The 22,225-nt window shown below is 41.1% G+C and overlaps 1 protein-coding gene across 1 annotated transcript in view; it reads right to left on the bottom strand.

The window, feature by feature from the left end:
- Positions 1-534: 534 nt before the first annotated feature.
- The window catches only part of LOC150039544 (uncharacterized), a 78,367-nt gene continuing 56,676 nt past the window's right edge, over positions 535-22,225 (bottom strand). The window contains exons 9-13 of the mRNA XM_090327760.1: positions 4,288-4,413; positions 4,033-4,090; positions 2,752-3,743; positions 1,161-1,390; positions 535-639 (exon numbers count right to left, since the gene is read on the bottom strand). Coding sequence (XP_090183886.1) covers positions 535-639; positions 1,161-1,390; positions 2,752-3,743; positions 4,033-4,090; positions 4,288-4,366 — 1,464 coding nt within the window. The 5' untranslated portion in view covers positions 4,367-4,413. The remainder of the gene's footprint in view (positions 640-1,160; positions 1,391-2,751; positions 3,744-4,032; positions 4,091-4,287; positions 4,414-22,225) is intronic.

Genomic DNA, 22,225 nt, shown 5'->3' with positions numbered 1-22,225 from the left:
GTTGGAAAACTAATATCCCAGGGATATGGAAGGATGGCATGAAGAAAGGCTTGGTCAGGGTAAGAGGACTACAGTCCAGGTGAGGGAGAACGAGAGTGGGGCCAGAAGGGAGAAGGCCTCAAGGCATCATGCAGGGAAGGTCAGGAAGTAGACAACAAGCAAGTGTCATGCCCCTTGTCACTGTGAGAGTTCTAACATCTGACCACCTTTCCATCTCAGGGGAATCCCAAGATGAGTGAGAGTGAGATTGAGAGGAGCTGATGCTCCCTCTTCTGTGATTATTTCTAAGTAGTTGTGCAAAGAAGTTTTTATTCAACCAAATCAGTTAATGAGTACATTGCACCTTGATAAATGTCTCCTTTCCCATCTCTCCCAACCCTACTTACCTCATTTTACCAGGTTCAGTTTCATACAAGTCCTTTGAATAGTATGGCTATATTAATCAAATGCATACGCACTTTACTTACTCATTAAATACTTGAGTTTAATTCACTCAGAATACACTTATGATTTTAATTTTGTATTCACTTATCTTCATTCTGATCCTATTCTAGATGTTTGGGATGAGATGTCCCTGTCACTGGAGGAGAAACCAGGCACGTGGGCATTAAATGTTACATCAGAGATGTCCACAGGGTCCTGTGGGAACACAGTGCAAATGAGGGCGTGGGTCACGACCACCCAGATAATGATCATCCATGACCAGGAACAATTTTCAGTGATTACATACGTACATGTGTGTGCACATACACAACAGACCCTAAAAATGGGCAATGGTGGCCCATGCCTGTAATCAGAGCTACTCGGGAGACTAATCTAAGGACAGTGGTTCAAATCCAGCCAGGATAGGAAAGGCCATGAAACTAATATCTAGCAAACTATTCAGAAAATGCTGCAAGTATTGCTGTGGCTCACGTGGTAAAGTGAGAGCGTTGAACAAAACAACAAACTCAAGGACAGAGCCCTGGCTCTGAGTTCAAGCCCGAAGACCACCAAAGAAAAAGATAAAACTGGAGTTTGGCAGATTGAGTTCTGCAGCTTTGGGAGTAAGTTATAGGAAGCAGCTCAACTTGTCTCCTCTCTTCCCAATGGCATCCAGTGATTGGCAGGATCTAGCTCACCCGTCCTATGCTCGGTCCTCAGTGAGGACGCCCCTATACCCTAGCAGACTGGCTGGAGGCCCTGGCATTGGGGCTGTGCTGTCCCCACTCCCTTCCTCTGGGCTCCGCCCCCACGCTCTCAGGCACACCCACTCTGCATAGGGGACAGTGGGAGAAGAGGCCTGGGTTCCTAGACTGGAAACCGCCTTGCTCTGCTCTCTGGGTAGTGGATGTACTTGGGAACTTCAGGAGGATGCAGCAACTTTCTGCCATGCTGCTCCCTTCAGCACCTGGCAGGATCAGGCCGAGTCCAGTTCCTCAGGGCCCCTCAAGGCCCACAGCCTTCCGTGTAGCACAGGAGGCACAGAACCCCACATGGGTCCCCTTGGGCCCAGCACCGGGGTGGGTACTGCTCTACCACTCAAGCCTTAGCTCATCTTATGGCACTTGCTTTTTTTCTATGTTTCTTTTGTCTGTTCTTCTTCCTCCTTTTTACCCCTCTCTCCTCCCTCCTCATTTTGGTCAATCAGAGACAAGAGTCTCAATGAAAGTTCTTTCCAGGGCAGGCTTCCAACCGCCATCCTCAGATCTTGAGTACTCCTGAATAACTAGGATTACAGATATGAGGCACCAGCTCCTAGCCTGTTTTGATGCGAACAGTGCTGTTCCTATTACAGTTTTGGGTATAGTATATCCAAACAAAGTAAACATTGGTGCTGGAGGCTCACACATGGAATTCCAGCTACTCAGGAGATTGAGATCAGAAGATTAAGTATCAAAGCAGAGAGGGGTTAGGGGCGCACAGGAAAGTCTGTGAGTCATCACCATTTAATCAGTAAAAAAGCCAGAACTGGAGATGTGGCTCGAGTGGTAGAGCTATAGTCTTGAGTTCAAAAGCTAAGGGACAATGCCCAGTCCTGAGTTCAAGCCTCAGTACTGTTGGTGCCACACATATCTGTGTGTGTGTGTGTGTGTGTGTGTGTGTGTGTGTGTGTGTACAGAAAAGTTACATGTTCAGTATTACAAAATGCATGCAATAATTTTATGCTGTTGTCTCATATCAGCCCGGGACAGTGAGATCTACAGTGAGTGAAAAGATTGAGGCATGCCTCCTCACCCACCCATCCTTCACTCAGCTACTGGTATCTTCCAGGCAGGCTGCTGGTATCTGCCCACTTCCTTCTGGAAATCTCAGGGATCCGATCCCCAGCTGGGGACCTTGGGAGATGCCTGTATCTAAATAAACAGCTCCTTACACTCTCCCAAAGCTCAGGGTACAGAGGATCACGGGGCTCTGTTCCTAGATTGGTTTATTATTGCAGAAAAAGAGCAGTCTATGCCAAGAACTCTCTTCATCCCAGCATACCAAATAGCAATGATAACTGTAAGGATACAGAGGAAACAGCTTCTCCTCTTGAAGGAAAATCACTAGCCCTAAGCTAGCCAGGGTTACACTCATAGTGAGATCCTGTTTCAAAAGAGCAAAAACAGCCGGGAGCCAGGGGCTCATCCTATAACTCTAGGTAATCAGAGTTATAATAAGAACAAACATTTTCCCATACTGCTTAAATCTGTAAGGTTTCTCTTTAGTGTATTCTTTCATGACTGTGAGGATGGTAGGGAAGAACGAATGCTTTCCCACATTGCTTACATTGATAGGGTTTCTCTCCAGTGTGAATCCTTTCATGTCTTCGAAGGGAACAGGGAAACACAAATGTTTTCCCACACTGCTTACATCCATAGGGTTTCTCTCCAGTGTGAATTCTTTCATGTCTTTGAAGGAAATGGAGAATGAATGTTTTCCCACATTGCTTACATGTGTAGGATTTGTGTCCAGTGTGACTTCTTTCATGTCTGCCAAGGGAACTGCGAAAAATGTATGTTTTCCAACATTGCTTACACCCATAGGGTTTCTCTCCAGTGTGAATCCTTTCATGTTCTTTAAGGTAACTAGAGAAAGGGAAGGTTTTCCCACATTGCATACATTCATAGGGGTTTTCTCCAGTATGACTTTTTTCATGTCTTCGAAGGGCACCAGAAAAAGCAAATGTTTTTCCACATTGCTTACATCTATAAGGTTTCTTGACAGTGTCAATTCTTTCCTGTGCTTTAAGAGAACTAGAAAAAGAGGTTTTCCCACATTGCTCATATGCCAAGGGTTTCTCACCAGGGTGGATTCTTTCATGCCCTTGAAGAATACCAGAATGAGGGCAAGATCTTCTACAATGCATACTTTCACAGCAGTGTTTAACTTCAGTGTCCATTTTTTCTTGTCTGTGAAAAAAACTGCTAAAGGAGTTTTCACATTGTTTAGCTGCAAATGGATTTTCCACATTGTGCATTCCACAGCTGATTTTCCCCTGATGGAATTTCCTGTAAGCTCTCCCATATTCTTTATGAGTGTTGTTGCTGTCCACATATACTGATATGTCCTGATACTGAAAAGATATTTGTCTTGTGTGAGCTCTGAAAGGCATACCCATGGGTGAAGGAGCAAGGATGGTTTCTCCAAACATATAGTTTTTGAAAGATGCAAGTCTGGGTAGAGTTTTCTTATTCATGGTATGTTCTACATTCTGTTGGAAGGCTTCATTAAACTGACTCTCTTCTTCAGATCCATAGAGCCTCTCTAAAAATATAGTTCTGAAAAACAAAAGGCAGACAAACTAAGAACTTTTTTTAAAGCACTAAACCATTAAAAAGTATCTCCTGTGCCTGCATGGTCTTCTCCAAATGGTCTCCATAGTGTTATATTTTAGACTTCTGAATTTACAAATTTTGGAACTCCACTTGTATACATGTTAAAAGAAAAATGTCCTAAGATTAAGTCAATTTCTATCCTTATGTATTTGCGTTATCTGTTTAGTTTAAAAATTTCCTGCCACCCTACAATATTTGAAAGAACAGTATTGTTTCTGCTTAGTGCAATTACCTTTTTTCTTCCCTGGAGTTTTGGTTAACTTCACTATTTTCTTGTCCCTGCTTCTTTTCTAAAATACAAACAGAGAAACCATTGATTCCTTCAACATTACAGAAACAATATTAAGACTACATCACTTTTCATGGCACAATGAGATCATGGTATATTTACAGTCATATATTCATCTACATGTTCCATTTTTCATTCTAAATCATGCAGCATTACCAAGGGCAGGAACAGCTCACAGTTAAGTAAGGGAATATTTACCTATGGAGGCCAGGTTCTTAAATGTTTCCCCATCACATCTTGGTAGAGCTTCCTTTGAGAAAGACTTAGTAAAGCCCATTCTTCCAAGGTAAAATTGATGGCCACATCCTCAAAGTTCACAGTCTCCTAAAATATTCCACAAATAATTCCAAAAGCAAGAGTTAAAAGCCACAGAACTAGAAATGAGATTCAACTTATTAACAACAACAACAAAAGAAACACATATATTGTGTTGCCTAGTCAACAATTTAATATTCACCAGCCATCTTTTTTTTTTGGCCAGTTCTGGCTGGAAATGAGCATTTCCCATCTCCTGGGGCCAGCAACTCATGCCTATAATCCTAGCTTCCCCTCTGTATGGGTGAGATCTGAAAGAAGTGAAACCTGCAGGGAAAGCACCTGAGCCCCTTAGTGCTGGTCATAATAGTTCCAACAGTAATAGTCTCACTGTAATGAAAAGCCCAAGAATAAATGTGCTCACTACTGAATTCTCCCAGTCCTTTAAAGAAGAATCAAGAATTTTCCATAAAATGGAAAAGGAAAGAACTTTGCCACACATTCTGTGAAGCCAGTATTAGTCTGATAGCCAAACTGAACAAAGATACCACAAAAACAGAACAGAACTATTTATATATATAAAGAATGTCTACGTAATTCATCTTTTGGCAAGTGTGGATACAGAAAAAGATTAGAAAGACACACCAGAGTGAGCATGGACTAGTATTCACCTACACAGTAAATCCACACTTGTTTATATTATGTAAATTTAGCCTGAAATAAACAACTAATTTATTTGAAGAAATCTATTTCATCCTATACTCTCAAGTCCTGAATAAGAAATTTTCCATCTTCCACTCACATCATAATAGAACCTACTGAAATGTAGATGCAAAAGAGCATTTCAGTTGAGTTCCAGTGGCTCATGCCTATAATCCTACCTGGTCAAGAGGCTGAGGTGTGAGATCTGAAACCAGTCTAAACAAGATACAAAAGTCCATTAAGGCTTATATCTCAATCATCAAAAAAAAGTTGAAGCTATGGCTGAGTGGTAGAACACTAGTCTAGAGCAAAAAAGGTAAGAGACAGTGCCCAGGTCTTGAGTTTAAGCCTCGGGACTAGTATACACACATATACACTGACAAAAACAAAATACTAAAAAGACAAAGAAAAGGGCCTGGGAGAAGCTTCCTCAGTGGCTCATGGTTTGATGGAAACCAACACGGCAATGCTTCAAGGCCTTAGAGACCACTAGCACTGGGCTGGTACAACACAGCACAGGTCATTCTATGGGACACTGAGGAAAACTTTAGCAGCCAGGAAATGGAACTCTGGTTCCTCTATACCGCCTTCTATTCCACTCTTACCATCATGAAAGATTTTTCCAGAGGCTTAAAATCAACCAGTCATGAAACACTCCCTACAACCTGGGAAGGCTGTGACTTGTGTTCTACTTATCTGTTATCACTTGTGACAACTAATATGTTGTGGTTTGGGAACATGATTTAATTATCCAGCAGCTGACAATACAGTTGTAACAGCATTCAGGCTTATCCCAATCCATCTCACTATATAGTCACTATCCACTAAAGGGGCCAATCTATAACATGTTTTCCCTATCAGATAGCCAGTTCTGTGGGTCTTGAACTCAGCCTAGTGTTATCCCTTTTAAGCTGTTTTTGTTTTTGTTTTGTCATTGTAGGGCTTGGACTCTGGGCCTGAGCCCTGTTCCTGAGCTCTTCAGCTCAAGGCTACCACCCTACCCCTGAGCCATAGCACCACTTCCACTTTTCTAGTGGTTAATTGGCGATAAGAGTCTCATGGTCTTTAGTGCCAGGGCTGGCTTTCAACTGTGATCCTCAGATCTCAGTCTCCTGAGTAGCTAGGATTACGGTGTGAGCCACCTCGGCCGGCTCCTTAAGTTGTTTTGTGCAGGCCTGGCATTCTACTACTTGAGTCATGACTCCACTTCTGCCTTTTTGGTGATTAATTGGAGATATGGACTTTCATGCCAAAGAGAGCTTCAAACTGAGCTTCCTGAGTATTGACAGTTTAAGAGGGGTGAGTCAGGGGTGCCAGGCTGCCAGTCCCCAGCCTGCCAATGCTACAGAGAGGCAGCACTCTGGCTGAGTTCATGTTCCCATGCATTCAGACAATATTTGAAAACAGCTTATGAAAAGAATCAAAGACACTCCAATTGGTTATCAGATTTCAAGATATTTTAGGATCTCTGTACCAGGAATAACTTCTTTGGGGGCTTTGAACTCAGGGCCTAGATGCTGTCCTTTAGGTTTTTTTATGGCTTTTGTTACACCACTTGTGTTTGTTCTTTGAAGGCAATAACCTGTACTATAGGAGTTTGTCATGACTTTTGATAACTATTATCTGTTGTTTACAACACCAATGAGTTGGTTATCCAACCCCAACTAGATGTCCATTTCAGTTTTCATACCGCTCAGGCTTCGCACAATCTACCAAAAGTTTGGAATCAGTCCAAATCTCAAGATCAAGTTTCAAAGCCAGTGTGGGCCACTGTTACATTTTTTTTTCTTTTTTCTTTTGGCCAGTTCTGGGGCTTGAATTCAGGGCCTGAACACTGTCATTGGGCTTTCTCAAGGCTAGAGCTCTACCACTTGAGCCACAGCACCACTTCCAGCTTTTTCTATGTATGTGGTACCAAGGGATTGAATCCAGGTCTTCATGCATGCTAAGCAAACACTCTACCACTAGGCCAAACTCCCATCTCCAACTGTAAGACTCTTATTTCCCAATAAAGTAGTAAAAAAAAGTTGGATATACAGGTGTAGCTCAAGTGGTAGAGTGCTCACCTTTAATGAAAAACTAAGAGACAATGCCTAAATCCAAGTCCTGGCCTCGGTATCCAAAATACACAAAGGATTTCTAGAGTAAGAACCAATTTTGCTGTCTTTTCTCATCCCTTCTCTACAATTCTATTCTATTTTTGCCTTCTTCAGAAAGCAAAGCTCTTTTCTCCCTATCCATGTAAATGTTATGTTTCTGGGTTTCCTTCTATCAATAAACTCAGAAACCAGAAAACATCTGGCCCATCATGGTCAGATGTTAATCAGCCTTTCACTTAAGAATCAACATCTGGCCAGGCCCTGGAAGCTCACACTTGTAATCATAGCTACTCACAAGGCTGACATATGAGAATCACGGTTCAAAGCCAGCCCAGGCACTAAAGTCTGTAAAACTCTTATCTCCAGTTAACCACTAGCTATGGCTCAAGAGGTAGGGTGGTAGCCTTGAGCTGAAGAGCTCAGGGACAATGTCCAGGCCCAGAGTCCAAGCCCCATGGCTGACAAAAGAAGAAGGAGGAGGAGGAGGAAGAGAGGGAGGAGGAAGACAGGGAGGGACAGGGAGAGGGGGAGGGGAGGAGGAAGAATAATTAACATCTGGTCACTGCTCTCACAGTTGTGACCACTTGCAGTAGTGGCTGTCTTACTTCCACTCTGGCCCAGACCTGTCCTATCTGGTCCTTGGGGTATACCTGCTGTCCCAGCCGTGCTCCAATGCTGCTCCTCCTCTGGCAGCTTCCCAGCCCCTCTGGAGCTCTTCAACAGGGCTGGAACTAGAGATATTTCCTCCTCTGCCACCTGCTTGTCCTAAGAATGCCCAAGATGGCATCAAACTCCTGGGCACAAGAGATTCTTCCACATCGGAGTCCCAAGTGGCTGGGATGACAGACTCTTGTAAACAATTTTATATGCAGTGTCTTCAGCCTATTTAAATAAATATCAAGCAGTATGATAGCTGGCTTTTATGATCTTTTCAAAATTCTGAATCATGTCTGATAATAGAAAATTGGGAGAGCAGCCTCCAGCACCACCACACCTCCTGAGGAGCAGTTATATTTGGCACTAGAGGCAAAAATCCTTCATCAGTGAATCCAAAATCCTTTATCAGTGAATCAATTTGAAACATCTGCCCCACCTCCCGTTCTTTGTAAAAACCAGGAATAACTATGTTCACATTTCTCCAGCACTGAAAAAGAAAGTAAAAACCTGGGCTCAATGGCTCACACTTGAAATCCTAGCTACTCAGGAAGCTGAGATTTGAGGATCTTGGTTCAAAGCCAGCCTGGGCACTAAAGTCCATGAGACTCTTATCTCCACTTAACCACCAAAACCCCGGAAATGGTGCTGTAACTAAATGGGTAGGGGGGTAGCCTTGAGCTGAAGAGCTCAGGGGCAGCAGTCACGCCCAGAGTTCAAGTCCCATGACCAAAACAAACAAAAAAAGGTAAAAAGATTTCTCCTTCATCTGATTTTGAGCACAACATTCATGTTGGCTTTGATGATGGTAATGAAGAATTTACTGGCAGGCCACAACAGTGGGCTTGGCCGATTCAGACCTCAAAATATCACAAAACTAGAGTAGAAGTATCTGTAGGCTGTGCTGAATGTCTTCTAGTTCTAAAACTCTTAACACTGTGAAGCAGAAACATATATGTTTGATTCCTCCTGAGAAAAATGACTTCCTTTCCAGTACACTAAGCACTGAATTCCAAAGGATCAGAAACATCAGCAACAACAGAGAAGATGGGGATGAAGAAGCTATACCTCCTGTCATTGCCCTGTGAACAGATCGTGCAACATTAACTTACACGCAGTCAGTATTTGACCCTATTCCTGCACTAGGTGGTGACGTTAATGCTGACAGTAGTGTCAAGTTTTCAGACAAAAATAGACCAGGCTAGGAACCTGGCTGTAGTAGAGTGCTTGCCTAGCATGCACAAAGACCCGAGTTCAATTCCTCAGTACCACATACATAGAAAAAGCCAGAAATGATACCATGGCTCAAGTGGCAGAGTGCTAGGCCTTGTGGAAAAAAACCAAGGACAGTGCTCAGGCCCTGAGGGCAAGCCCCAGGACTGGCAAAAAAGGAAAAAAAAGTCCATTGTTTTTATATCTTGGAGTTCATTTCAGTACATATATTATTTTATATAAATATGAAAAGGTATTCAGGCATTGCACCTTTGTGATTCTTTCAAGAGAATTCTCTTCTGGTCTCCCTGTATGTGAGTAGCTAGAATTCCTTTATCATTTGTCATATCCCAGTGCATTTTAGATCTAACTTCAGCATAGTAAAGAGAATATGAGCCCTCTGAGTTGTTTTCATTTTTTATACCTATTCACAACTCAATCAACTTTTAGGACCAATATGTTAGCCAGCAATTTGAAATCCTCAAGGATGTTTTTTTTTAAGAGAATACCTCCATTAGCCACAAGCAAACATACTGCAGAAAAAGCCAGGTTGACAGGCAATTCCTGGCTCATCTCTCTGATCCTCCATGGTGAGAGATACTCAGTCACCACAAAGTCAGCCAGGCTGTCCTATCACAACAAGATCCCTGTGATTTCAAGATCAAAGTAATATGAGTTATTGAGGGCTTTCTATCTGCCAGGCATTGTTCTAAGCACTTTTTATACTAATAACACATTCAGTCCTCATAGCACCACGGGGTTATCCAGGGGTATTATTAATCCCTGATGTACAGTTTGGGAGCCTATCTTCCAGAAAGAAGCTATTAAGTTTGAAGAGTCTGAGACTCTTATCTCCAATTAATCTCTAGAAAACTGGAAGTGGGGCTGTGGCTCAAGGGGCAAGGCAGTAGACTTGAGCTGAAGAGCCCAGGGACAGGCCTGGAGTTCAAGCCCCATGATCTACAAAAAAAGAAAAGGAAAAAAGAAGCTCTTCAAGCTGGGCACATAGCCTCGGCTACGATTATCCTAGCTATTAGGCATAAACACTCATGAATGCAGGAACCCAAGCACGTGTGTGCCTGAGAACGCATCCATGTGCATGTGCATGCACACGCTCACGCGCCCACGCACGCACACACACACACACACACACGCACACACACTTTTAATTTAAAGAGTGAGTTTTCAACTCAACACATCAACTCAGCATGTTATTTTGAAAGTATTTTGCCCGCTCCCCCCACCTTTTTTGTTTTTGTTTTTGTTTTTTGGTGCAGGTCCTGGGATTTGAACTCAGTCCTGAGCAACATCCCTGGGTTTTTCTGCTCAGGTCTGGCATTCTACCACTTAAGCCAAGGCTCTACTTCTTACTTTTCGGTAGTTAATTGGAAATAAGAATCTCATGGACTTTTCTTCCAAACAGGCTTGGAATTGTGATCCTTAAATCTCACACTCCAGTAGCATGGATTACAGATGTGAGCCACCAGTATTGGAATAGTACTGAAAATTTTAATACTTTGACTTTGTCAACTCCATCTCTTCTACTCTAAAATTCATTATATTTACAATAGTTAAAGAGTTTTCCTGTAGACACACACTTTGATATTGGTTTTAATGCATTGTATCTCTTAATTGAAATATTTAAATAATGTTAAAAGTAATACAGAACTGTGATTTTTTAATTTTAAACAGTTCACCTCTTGTTGAAAGAACAATTAAATATGACTCAAGGTTGAAAGAAGGAAAATCAACATCTACTCTGATCCTATATTATATTTATCTAAATGAATTCCAGGGGCTAATGGGAAGACACAGAAATGGAGGCACAAAGCCTGGCACAGAAGCTCATGTCTGTAATCCTAGCTACTCAGGAGGCTGAGATCTGAGGAACAGGGTTCAAAGCCAGCTTGGGCACTAAAAAGCTGTGAGGCTCTTATCCCCAATTAATCACTAAAAAATGAGAAGTGAGGTTGTGGCTCAGGGGTAGGGCAGTCACCTTGAGCTGAAGAGCTCAGGGACAGGACCCAGGCCGAGTTCAAGACTCATGCCTCCCCCTCCCCCCAAAAAAAGTAACTATTAAAAGTCAACATTCATCCTGTTGCCAGGGGCAGAAGTACCCTGTATAATCCTGGCTACTCAGGAGGATGAGATTTGAAAGCTACACTGGGCAGGAACATCTGTGAGACTCTTATCTCCAATTATCCACCAGAAAGCAGGAAGGGCAGCTGTGGCACAAGTGGTAGAGCACCAGCCTGAGTGAACAAGCTCAGGCCCTGAATTTAGCGCCCAGACTCATACATGAACACAAACACATGCACACACATCATAAAACAAACCTGAAATCAGTCACATGTCAGAGAGGACAACAGATCTCTCCAACTTCCACCACCACCAGATGTGCATATGGATCTCCATCTCCAATGTGTTTGGTAATTTAGGAGACAGGTGAAAAGTCACATTATTTATCTTGGGAGCACTCAGAATGGTCCGGGGATTTAAACCCTGCTTCCCTTGGCCCTGAAAAGTCTCTTAGGAAAACCAGGAGAAGGGACAGATGACTGGGGACACCACATTCCCCCTGCTCCTTCTTACAAATAATAAATTCCTCCACCCCACACAGCCTGTGGTGACTTCACCTCCTCTGGAGCAGACAGGATGGCCAGGACCGGGTGGCAGGACTCCTAGGACTCAGGTGCCCGCTGCCAGCCCCGCCCCGCCCCAGCCCTTCTCCAGGCCTTGGAGGGCTGAGGAGCCCTTCACTACCTGGAGGAGCTCTTCACTACTCGGCCCCCTAGGGCCTACCAGACCCAGCTGAGGCCCTGCCTTCCGGATCCGCCCCCCACCCCGCCCAGGATCCTGACCTCCGACTGGGGTCCGCACTCACCACTTCCCGCTCCCCGCGCACCCCGCTGTCCTCGCGGAGATCCACAGGCACTGCACCCCACACCCCGCGGGCGGCTCTGAAACCAGCCCGGGCCGTGACGTCTGTGGGAGTCTAACCCGGAGAAATGTCAGCAGCGGGGCAAGGCCCGGGGTGGAGGGCGCTGGCGTCCAGGGAAGAGCCCCAGAGGCCGCTCTCAGGACCACAGCTCAGCTTCCCCAACTGGGATGGCGGGAGTTGTTACTGAGCAGCGACTCCACAGCAGGGACTGAATTAAAGTTCAGGAGGAGACAGCCCCACTCACGCTGGCAGCGTGCGCCTCTTGCCATGGACGCTTCTCATTGGACGATTCATGAAGACGCTCCTACAATTAGCCAATCAGAAGCAACCTGTGGTGATTGGCTCACTGTGGCCCATCCCACCCCCAGGCCTGAGTCACCCTACTGGGTTCATTTACCTGACTGAGTGGAGTTGAAGGAAGGAGTCCAGTAAAAACCATCTCCTGTTAGCTCAAGCTTTAGTCCCTGAGCCAGTTATTTGTACAGCAGACTTTGCTCTATGTATCCATTTGTAGTTTGTGTGTGTCTGTCTGTCTGTCTGTACCCTAAAGGCTTGACCTCAGTCTGCCTGGGTGCTGTTTCTAAGCTTTTTTTTTAACTCAGGGTTAGCTCTCTACCACTTCAGCCTTTTTTTATGTTTATTTGAGTTTGTAAAAGGCACAGGGCATTGGAGAACCCTGAACAGAGGAGAGTAAGTGTTCACCGAGTTATTGGTGGGGACTCCCACCAGATAGCCCTAAGGATGCCATAGTTGACACCAAGTTTACTCCCTCAACAACTGGGAGAAAAATGGCCCATTTCTGTTGGCCTGGATGAGGGTTTAGGGCTTGGGTGTTTACAGTTTTGAACTAAGTGTGGGAGTACAGCGTGTACTGTGGAATTGGAAAGACCAGTTTACAGGGGGAGGAAAAGCCTGGGTCCATACATCTGGTCAAGGAGGAGCTGCACCCAAAGCGGCATCATTGGGACTGGCCAGGGACTTGACAATGCAGAGGTTGGTTTGGCACACGTTGGGATTGGACAGGACATCTGAGGAATTAAAAGTTGTATAGCATGGCACAGAGGGATATAAGGGGAGATTTAAGGGCACGGTGTGATGGGTGGAAGTAGGTTTTATTTTTAGTAGAAATGTTAACTAGGAACCAAACCACAGGGGATTGTTGTAGGTGAGCCCAAAGAAAATAATCTGTTTTAATTAAAAGATTGGAGAATGGGCCAGGAGCATAGCCTAGTGATAGAGTTCTTGCCTAGCATGCATGAAGCCCTGGGTTCAATTCCTCAGTACCACCTACATAGAAAAAGCCAGATGTAGTGCTGTGGCTCAAGTGGCAGAGTGCGAGTGTTGAGCAAAAAATGTCCAAGGACAGTGCCCAGGCCCTGAGTTCAAGTCCAAAGACTGGCAAAAAGTTTTTCATAAAACAATTTAGGAGATGAGTATAAAGAAAAAGAAACACTAAAACCATAGAAACCGTCATCATCCAGAAAAATTAACCACTAACTTAGTCCTATAACCAGATAGTTTGCTGATGCTTTTGAATTTTAATATGTTCAGATGATTCCTTTCTGGATATAAATACACCTATGTGCAGATACTATCTCCTAGTACTGGCATTGGGGCTTAAACTCAAGGACTTGCTCTCCTGTTTTGGCTTTTTCCTAACTGAAATACTAGGCGAAATAGGCACCCTAGCTATGATTCTTTGTCTGAGGAAGTTGTATCTGCACATACATGTTTGGATTACTGGTCAGTGGCCTCTGTATCCTAAAAAGACATACTGGCCATACAGGGCTTATCAGAGCCCCATGTATATACGATCTTTCATTTCACAGACAGGCTTCTCACATTTAATATTCCATTGCTCTTGAAAGAGGAAATTCATCTTGTCAGAATGTGATCTTCACAACTCCCCACAGCTCGTTTTGTTTATATCATTATTCTACAGATTCCTTCTATGGTTCTTTTAATTTAGTTATTTTGTATTATTGTCATTATAAAGGTGATGTACAGAGGGGTTAGTTATATTCATCAAGTAAAAAGTACATTCCTTTGTGGACAATGTCATCACTTCCCTTGCTGTCTCTCAAGCACAATTCTTTTTTTTCCATATATTTTTATTGTAATTAATAGTAGGGTTACATTATATTCATAAGATAGAAGGTGCATTACTTCACAAATATTGATACCCTTTCTCATGTCCTGTTTCCCATTTCCCTCCCCCGTCCCCTCTCACAACTTAATTTCCCCCTTTCCCTCTCCTATTTCAAATAACCAATTAAGCATATATAAAATATATCAGATAATGAGGTGAAGTATTATAACAATATGAGATAACCAAGGGACAGTAAAACAGATGAGAGATAACATAGTACATCAAGGACAACAATCACTCATTATATGGCTGTTGTTTCTACATCCTGGAGGTCCTTTCATTTAGCGTCATACTATATGGCTTTTTTTTCTGTGTTGATCTTTTGCTCAGTGGCAAGACATATGTATAAAGATTTTCTTTGAGCTAGGCACCAGGGACTCATGCCTGGAATCCTAGCTACTCAGGAAGCTGAGATCTGAGGATCAGACTGAAGCCAGTAGTGGCAGCAAAGAATCAGAAGTGGAGCTATGACTCAAGTGGTAGAACGGTATCCTTGATTGTAAAAAGGGAAAGGATAACATTTAGGCCCTATGTTTAAGCTTACTGTGTTAGAAAACAAGAGAAGGCAAGTTTGCATTTCAATGTAATCTGCTTTTTCGCCTTTCTTAAGTAAGCAGATTTAAAAACATAGAAAAGTGTTATTAGTGAAGAGACTAATTCTCAGCAGTGCTATTAATTGGAACAAAAGAAAAGATCATGAGAAAGAACATGTATAGGAATGTAGGGTTATGTGCTTTCTTCAGCAATAGATATTTGAATATCATAAGTAAAGGACTGTGATTAGCTGAAGATACCTGAGGCTAGTTTAATAGACTCTGGGTCAGAAAGGTCAAGTATTTATTTTTTCTTTTAATTGTTACACAGCATTTCACAGAAAAATTCTGAAGCAATGAATAGTGATGAATATAAAGATAAAAACTAGTCATAGAAACTGTCACCATAAAAAAAGTTTCAAAATTATCTCCTAGACTTCCATAACAAGTTAGATTGCTGATGTCTTTGAATATTAATATGTTCAGATAATTCCTCCCTGAATACAAGTACCTATGTGCAGATATGATTATACAATCTATCATCTATAAGTCTGTCTTTTCTATCTGTCATTTATGTAGTTCCTGGTATTGGAATTGGGGCTTGAACTCATGACTTGTCCTTCTGTTTTGCTTTTATTCCCAATATATTCCTGGTTGAACTGTGCACCCTAGCTATCACTCTGTGTGTCAGGAAGTTGTGCCTGGACATAGGTGTTTGGATTCCTGGTCAATGGCTCCTAAAAAGACATACTGGCCATACAAGTCATGTATCAGCCCCTCTATTCATGATCTTTCATGTCATATACATGTTTCTCACATTTTCCTGTCCCATTCCTGCTAAGAGAGGAAGTTCAAGCATCTTGTCAGAATGTGATCTCCACATCTCCCACTGGCTCATTGTTCATCCCATTATTCTGCAGACTCCTTGCTTAGTTCTTTTGAAGACGTGTGCTGCTCAGTCCTCTGAGGCTGAAGAACTAAGGATACAAACTCCAGTGAAGGCACGAGGGCAAGGTAAGTAGTCCAATTTACTTCTAAAAAGTCATTTAATGGAAATTTTCTCAACAGATTTACTGTTATGTTAAATGGTCAATCAAAATGATAGCTAATAAAGGTAAGCTTAGAAGTAGATCCACAGAATAATTAAAGTAGTACACTGCATTTGCCTTTTTCATTACAGGTCAAAGTGACCTTGTGAATTGATAATTTTTTAAGTCATCAAGCTCTCTGAATAGGATCAGTGGAGCAAGCCACAGAATGGGGCTTCGTAATGAGTTTCACTATCCACTCCTGCTCCTGGCCCTACTGTTTACTTTTTTTTTGCCAGTGCTGGGCTTGAGCTCAGGGCCTAAGCACTGTCCTTGGATTTTCTCAAGGCTAGAACTCTACCACTTGAGTCTCAGCACCATTTCTGGCTTTGATCTATGTATGTGTTACTGAGGAATCGAACCAGGGTCTTCGCGCAAGCTAGGCAAGCACTCTACCACTAGGCCAAACTCCCAGCCCTAGAAGACATTTTTTTTTTTGCCAGTCCTGGGTTTGAGCTCAGGGCCTGAGCACTGTCCTTGGACTTTCTCAAGGCTACAGCTCTACCACTTGAGTCTCAGGACCACTTCTGACTTTTTTCTATGTATGTGGTACCGAGGAATCGATCCCGGGTCTTCATGCATGCTAGGCAAGCACTTTAACCGCTAGGCCAAACTCCTGGCCCCTGCTCTTGGTTACTTTGAATACTTGAGGATTTGCACTTTTGCTTCTTTAAGGATCAAATTTTCTTTTGCTCTAAATACCATGATTTATCTGATTTTAGTAGGTGAGACTGATAAAAGATAATGGTTTTCTCGGCAGGACATGACTCAGTCTAATACAGCAGAAGGGCAAGATATGTGTGAGAGAGCATAACCTTTGGTATGTTCATTATTTACATTCTATCTTCTCCTACAAGGTGTCTTTGTATTTTCAATAATATAGCCAAAGGAATTTATATCCCAGGTTACTCTAAACAATCAGTGGGACAAAGCATTAAGTGCTCTATAATTCATTTCATAAATATGAATATTGGGACACTCCTTAGAAATGTCAATATCTTATATTCAATATGATACTTAGAGTTATACTCAAAATGGATGATTATGATTTGTGCTTCTGATAATAAATATGCCTCATGTAGCTGGGCACGGTGTCTCATGCCTATAATCCTACCTAGTCAGGAGGCTGAGATCTGAGGATCAGGATTCAAAGCCAGCCCTGGCCCTAATATCCATAAGACACTTATCTCCAATTAACCACCAGAAAAATGGAGGTGGTGCTGTGGTTCAAGGGGTAGGGCAGTAGCCTTGGGCTGAGCAGCTCAAGGAAACACCCAGGCCCAGAATTCAGGTCCTACATCCAAGAAAAATAAAAAAATAAGTATATATGCCTCATGTGATAAAAGTTTAAATCCCAATCGAAGACTAAGCATTCTGAATTGTGAATCCTATTTTGTTACTAACTCTTAGCTTCTTTCGAATTCGATAATTCTCAGAGGTTTCAAATTCATAAGTTCATATTAAAATCATTAGTGCCAAAGATTTGGGCAGACATATATCGTGTGCTGTGCTGTGAACTTCAGTATGTGGATTGAGCGAGTGAAGAATCTGACATAATCCAACTAGTTGTGTCTGAGAGGTGTTTGAGAAGGGTGTTTAATATCACAAAAAAACAGAATATTTCATTTTAATGAATTGGATCAGAAAATAAAATCAAATGTTTATTGGCTAATTTAAATATAGCTCAGCATAGATTCACATCGGATACACAGATAAAAGAATCAATATGCACGATAACCACATGGAAGAAAGCCAGGAACCCATATATACAATAGGAACTTAGAATCATGGCTTCATGCCATGTTAAAATTGTGTTATATATTCAAAACTGAATCAGTTTCCTTTTCTGAATATTAACCTATGGAGACACCACCGGTGAACAAACTATGCATTTTGGCATTGTATTGACATGATGGACAAGGTATCTGTCCACAAAGAATTTTAGCTCTAGCACCCCTTCCAATGAAGATGTTGAGAAAGATTTAAATTTCCTTTGTTCCTGAGATGGTAGCCAGAAGGAGGAAAAGTCCCTATTCAGACAGTGGTCATTTTACTGCCTTTCAACTTCCCTAGGCTCTAAGCTAACCCAGAACAGGGATGTAACTCATTGATCTGCAAAGCTTCATGCAGTGGTTTCATGGAGTAGAGTCTTTTTATGCACTTGGACAGAAGAGTGAATGAGAAAATATGGATACATGTGTTCCTTTATGGTTAAAAAACTGAGATAGCCTTTTTACTGTTTTTTTTCAGGTTGTCTATTTCACCCAGAATGCACTTCATTTATGTAATGATCTCCACAACTTTAAAAAAAGTCAATGTAAAATACATATGAGAATATATTTGGAAAATACGTGCAAATGCCGAGAAAAGGAACAAGAAAAAAGCAAAGAATATATTATCACAATTACAGTGTGAAGAGCAAGAAGGAGAATTTTGTTATTTTGAGGTATGTGCCAGTCTATATGGAAATTCTTGAACAGCATTTAGATCTATACATACAACTTCATAGCTTTCTGACTCCCCTCTCAGGTGCTTAAAGGTGTGTTTTTGTAGTGTTCACAGTTGGGGATAAGTTATTTTACCAATGATATATGTAATAATTAAAGGCAAATTTCTTAACTCATAATTATAATGACTTCCTAAAATTAGAATATACTGAGATCTCATTGTAAGGCAAAATTTTTGAATATAGTATTTGTTGATGCTGCCAGGAATAATATTTTGTATATGATAATTTTATATGTTCCTACTCACTTACTTTCAATAACTACTTCTATGTATAGTATTGTAAAATTTAACATGCGTAGTTAACAAATTTTTTGATCAATACCTGAAAAATACTCATAAAAATTTGTTTGTTCACAATTCCTTAGCATTCAGCCATGTTGTCATACTTTTCCATTATTGCTGACAGTAAATGCATGCAAAGGCATTTTTCATTTATTCTTTTGTCCTGGTCCTCAGAAATTCGAGTTCCTTAGGCATTCTTTATTGAATAATGAAATGCTGGTATTTGTCCTTGGCAAACTTCACAGGACTGTGGACAGCACGAAGGAGGCCATTGAAGGAATTTCCTTGGTGATTGCGCACTCTCAGTCTCTTGCACATACTCCTGTCACAAGGCCTAGCATCAAGGGCTCTTCTATGAAAAGACTTCCACATGATGCAGAATTGAAGGGAAGTTTCCCTCCTAGAGAAAACCATGTGACTTCTTCATCAAATGCATACACTTCAGTTAAGAGCCTGGGCCAGTACCTGAGCAGAGTCAGTTGCATTTCAATATGTTCCACTGGTTTGCAAAGTTTGAATGATTACGCTTCAGTTTTGACATCCTGACTTGTTTGACTCCCTTGTGTTCAGTTAATATTGCTATTATTCAATGTTCATAGAAGAATTGAATATCTGGGTATTTTTTTTAAACTTCAAGCTCTCATTCTGAATCTCTACACATCTGGTTTTTTTTTATTGGAATACCTTTTTTGTTTACAGTGGTGCTTCCAGTATCCTCCATACATATGCTCCCCACTCTTGGAATAATTTCAACAGTTGCTCTGACTTTATTAATGTTGATCAGATAGTATATTGAAGAGCATTTTATACATGTGCCATACCTCCCACTGCTATCCTTCCCCCAAAAGTTCCTCTTATACATTCCTATTATTCATCTTTAAATCTAAATTTACAAAATGGAGATAAAAATGTGATATTTAACCCTCAGTGTGATGTATTTGGCTTAGCATGCTGAGTTCTCTTATCCATTTTCCTGATAATGATATCATTCCATTTTTAGAGCAGACTCATTCCTCATTTTTTCCACATACAGCAGTTTTATATGTACTCATTGGTGAATAGGTAGCTTGTTTTGTTTTGTGGATCCTGGGGCTTTAAATCTGGGCCTGGACACCTGAGCTCTTCTCCTCAAGGCTAGGGGCTCTAACACTTCGAGTTTCAGTGCCACTTCCGTTTTTCTGGTGATTAATTGGAGATCAGAGTCTCATGGATTTCCTGCCTAGGCTGGTTTTGCATTGTGATCCTCAGATTTCAGTCTCCTGAGTAGCTAGCATGGCAGGCATGAGTTACCAGTGCCCAGCTTCAGCTCTTTTGAATAGTGCTAATATAAGCACAAAGGTACAATGAGAAAAGATACATTTTTGTGTGCCTTGACCCCATAAGTATATTAGAAATTGAAATATTTTAACTTTCTGTGGTAGCTGCATCAGATGCAATAGCCCTTAATGCTTTAAAGCAGCTTCCACAAAATAATGAAGTAGAAGTAAGGCAACTTATTTGAACTAATCAGATAATTTTGAAACAGAAAGTAGGTATAATTCTGAATGTTTTTTTAATAGCAATCAGTGACATGTGACTAAGCTCACATAGAAATGCCATGGATACAATCAGATCACTACACTTAATTTGCAATGGTCAAAAAGCATAATATAGCTAAAAAACTACAAGAAAGACAATATTCTCTTTTAACATGATATACATTTATCCAAATAAATCAAAAAGGTACCTCTCCTGCTACAATGAACATGCAAAAATGCTGACAGTGATATCTGTAGTGCAGTTTTTATATATGAACTTCCCCAATGCAAATTCCGCATTCTGAGTATTTTGTGTATGAATATATGTTATATATGCTTATATGTACCGTATATATAGTAAATCTGGTTTATATTAGGTATTACATATAGCATAGCTTATATAATACTGTTATCTGCGTTGTGGGTATAATATGTACAATATATACTTAGACTCTCATGTATGAATATGTACATAAATACCCCAAAACACAAAGATACCTATGTCCACACATATTTCATATATATGTGATTAGAATAAATTACTATTTATCACCTTGTATCTATGCATATTACGTGCTCATTTATCTCCCACGTTTCATTATACTGGGAAAGGAAAGGTTTGAATAATAACCTTTTATACCTTTTTCAGAGAAATCCAAAAGATACAACAGTGCAAGCATGTACTACAATATGACTATGCAGAAATATAGACAGTGACAATCTGTGTAAGATTAGTCCTCATTATGATCTTCCTACATGCCAACTTCAGGCTTTCTTTGTGTGTACTCAGTTGGCCGCGGACATACTTGCCTACATATATACAAATATATACATATGTATACATATATACATGTGCATGTACACATGCATATATACACAAAAGACACTTCACAGGTAGTATGGATTTCTATTTGACCATCATTATTTCCCACATATTTTTTGTGAATATTAGTTTCCAGTCTATCCCAGGTAATCAAAATGTGAGCCATAAAAATATGAATGCAATATTGTTATGTAATTAAAAAGTACATACGACTCTGACATTATATGGCTTCTTAGATCATACATTCTGGTTAATATTTCTCTACAGCTAAATGATTAGTGCGATTTGTTCTCACATAAAGTAGTTGCTTATAATTTTTTCATCATTTTTCTATGTCTTTGAGTTTGACAGATTTGTGATAGACCCATTTAGTTTTGCAACATCAGTTCAAGAATGGAACCTTTCTGTTTAAGTGTTTAGAGTGGCAGCTTTTTGTGTTGTGCTTTCTTGCTTCTTTTGTACTTTTCTTGTTATTACATAGGTGATATACAGAGGGGTTACCATATCACAAGTCAGGTAATGAATATATTTGTCTTTAGATAATGACATCCCCTCCTTTATACTCTTCCATTTTTCACCTCTGTTCCTTCTACAAGCTACATAGTTCATTTTCAACATGATTTCTACTGAGTATCATTATTTCATTTGTTCACTCTCTGTCCTTCCACTTTTGTGTACCTCCCTCATCCTCCCCATAGACAGAAGCAGAGAGGCATTATACCTCTTAATTCCTCCTCTAAGAGTACCTGCTTTGGTCTCACTATATATGAATGACCACAGTCCTCTATGACTTTTCATGTCACCATGTATTTTTGATTTACTCTCTGCCTATGTGTCATTTGTCTTTCTGAACTTGACTTACCTTCACTTAATATGATTTGTTCTGGGCCCATCCATTAACCCCCAAAAGACAGATTTTTTTTTGCCATTCCTGGAGCTTTAGTTCAGAGCCTGGGCAGTGATTTCTGAGGCTAGAACTCTACCACTAGAGCCACAGTACCACTTCCAGCTTTTGTCTATATAAGGTACTAAGGAATTGAACTCAGGGCTTCTTACATGGTAGGTGAACACTCTACCACTAGGCCACACTCCAGGCTCCTAAATTACATTATTTTATTTTATTTTTTGGTCAGTCCTGGGTTTGAACTCAGGGCCTGAGCATTGTCCTTTGGTTTTTTCCTCAAAGATAGTGCTCTACCACTTGAGCCACAGCACCACTTCCCGCTTTTCTATGTATGTAGGAACAAGAAATTGAACCCAGGTCTTTGTGCATCCTGGGCAAGCATTCTACCACTAGGCCAAACCCCTGACCCCAAATTACATAATTTTTAATGGCAGTGTAAAACTACATTGTGTATCAGTATGGTACATTA

This window comes from Megascapheus bottae, unplaced genomic scaffold (genome assembly GCF_031878675.1).
Source record: "Megascapheus bottae isolate mThoBot1 unplaced genomic scaffold, mThoBot2.hap1 HAP1_SCAFFOLD_176, whole genome shotgun sequence".
Classification (NCBI taxonomy): Eukaryota; Metazoa; Chordata; class Mammalia; order Rodentia; family Geomyidae; genus Megascapheus; species Megascapheus bottae.
The sequence above is the reverse complement of the archived record's forward strand: the minus strand, read 5'-3'. Positions and strand labels throughout refer to the sequence as shown.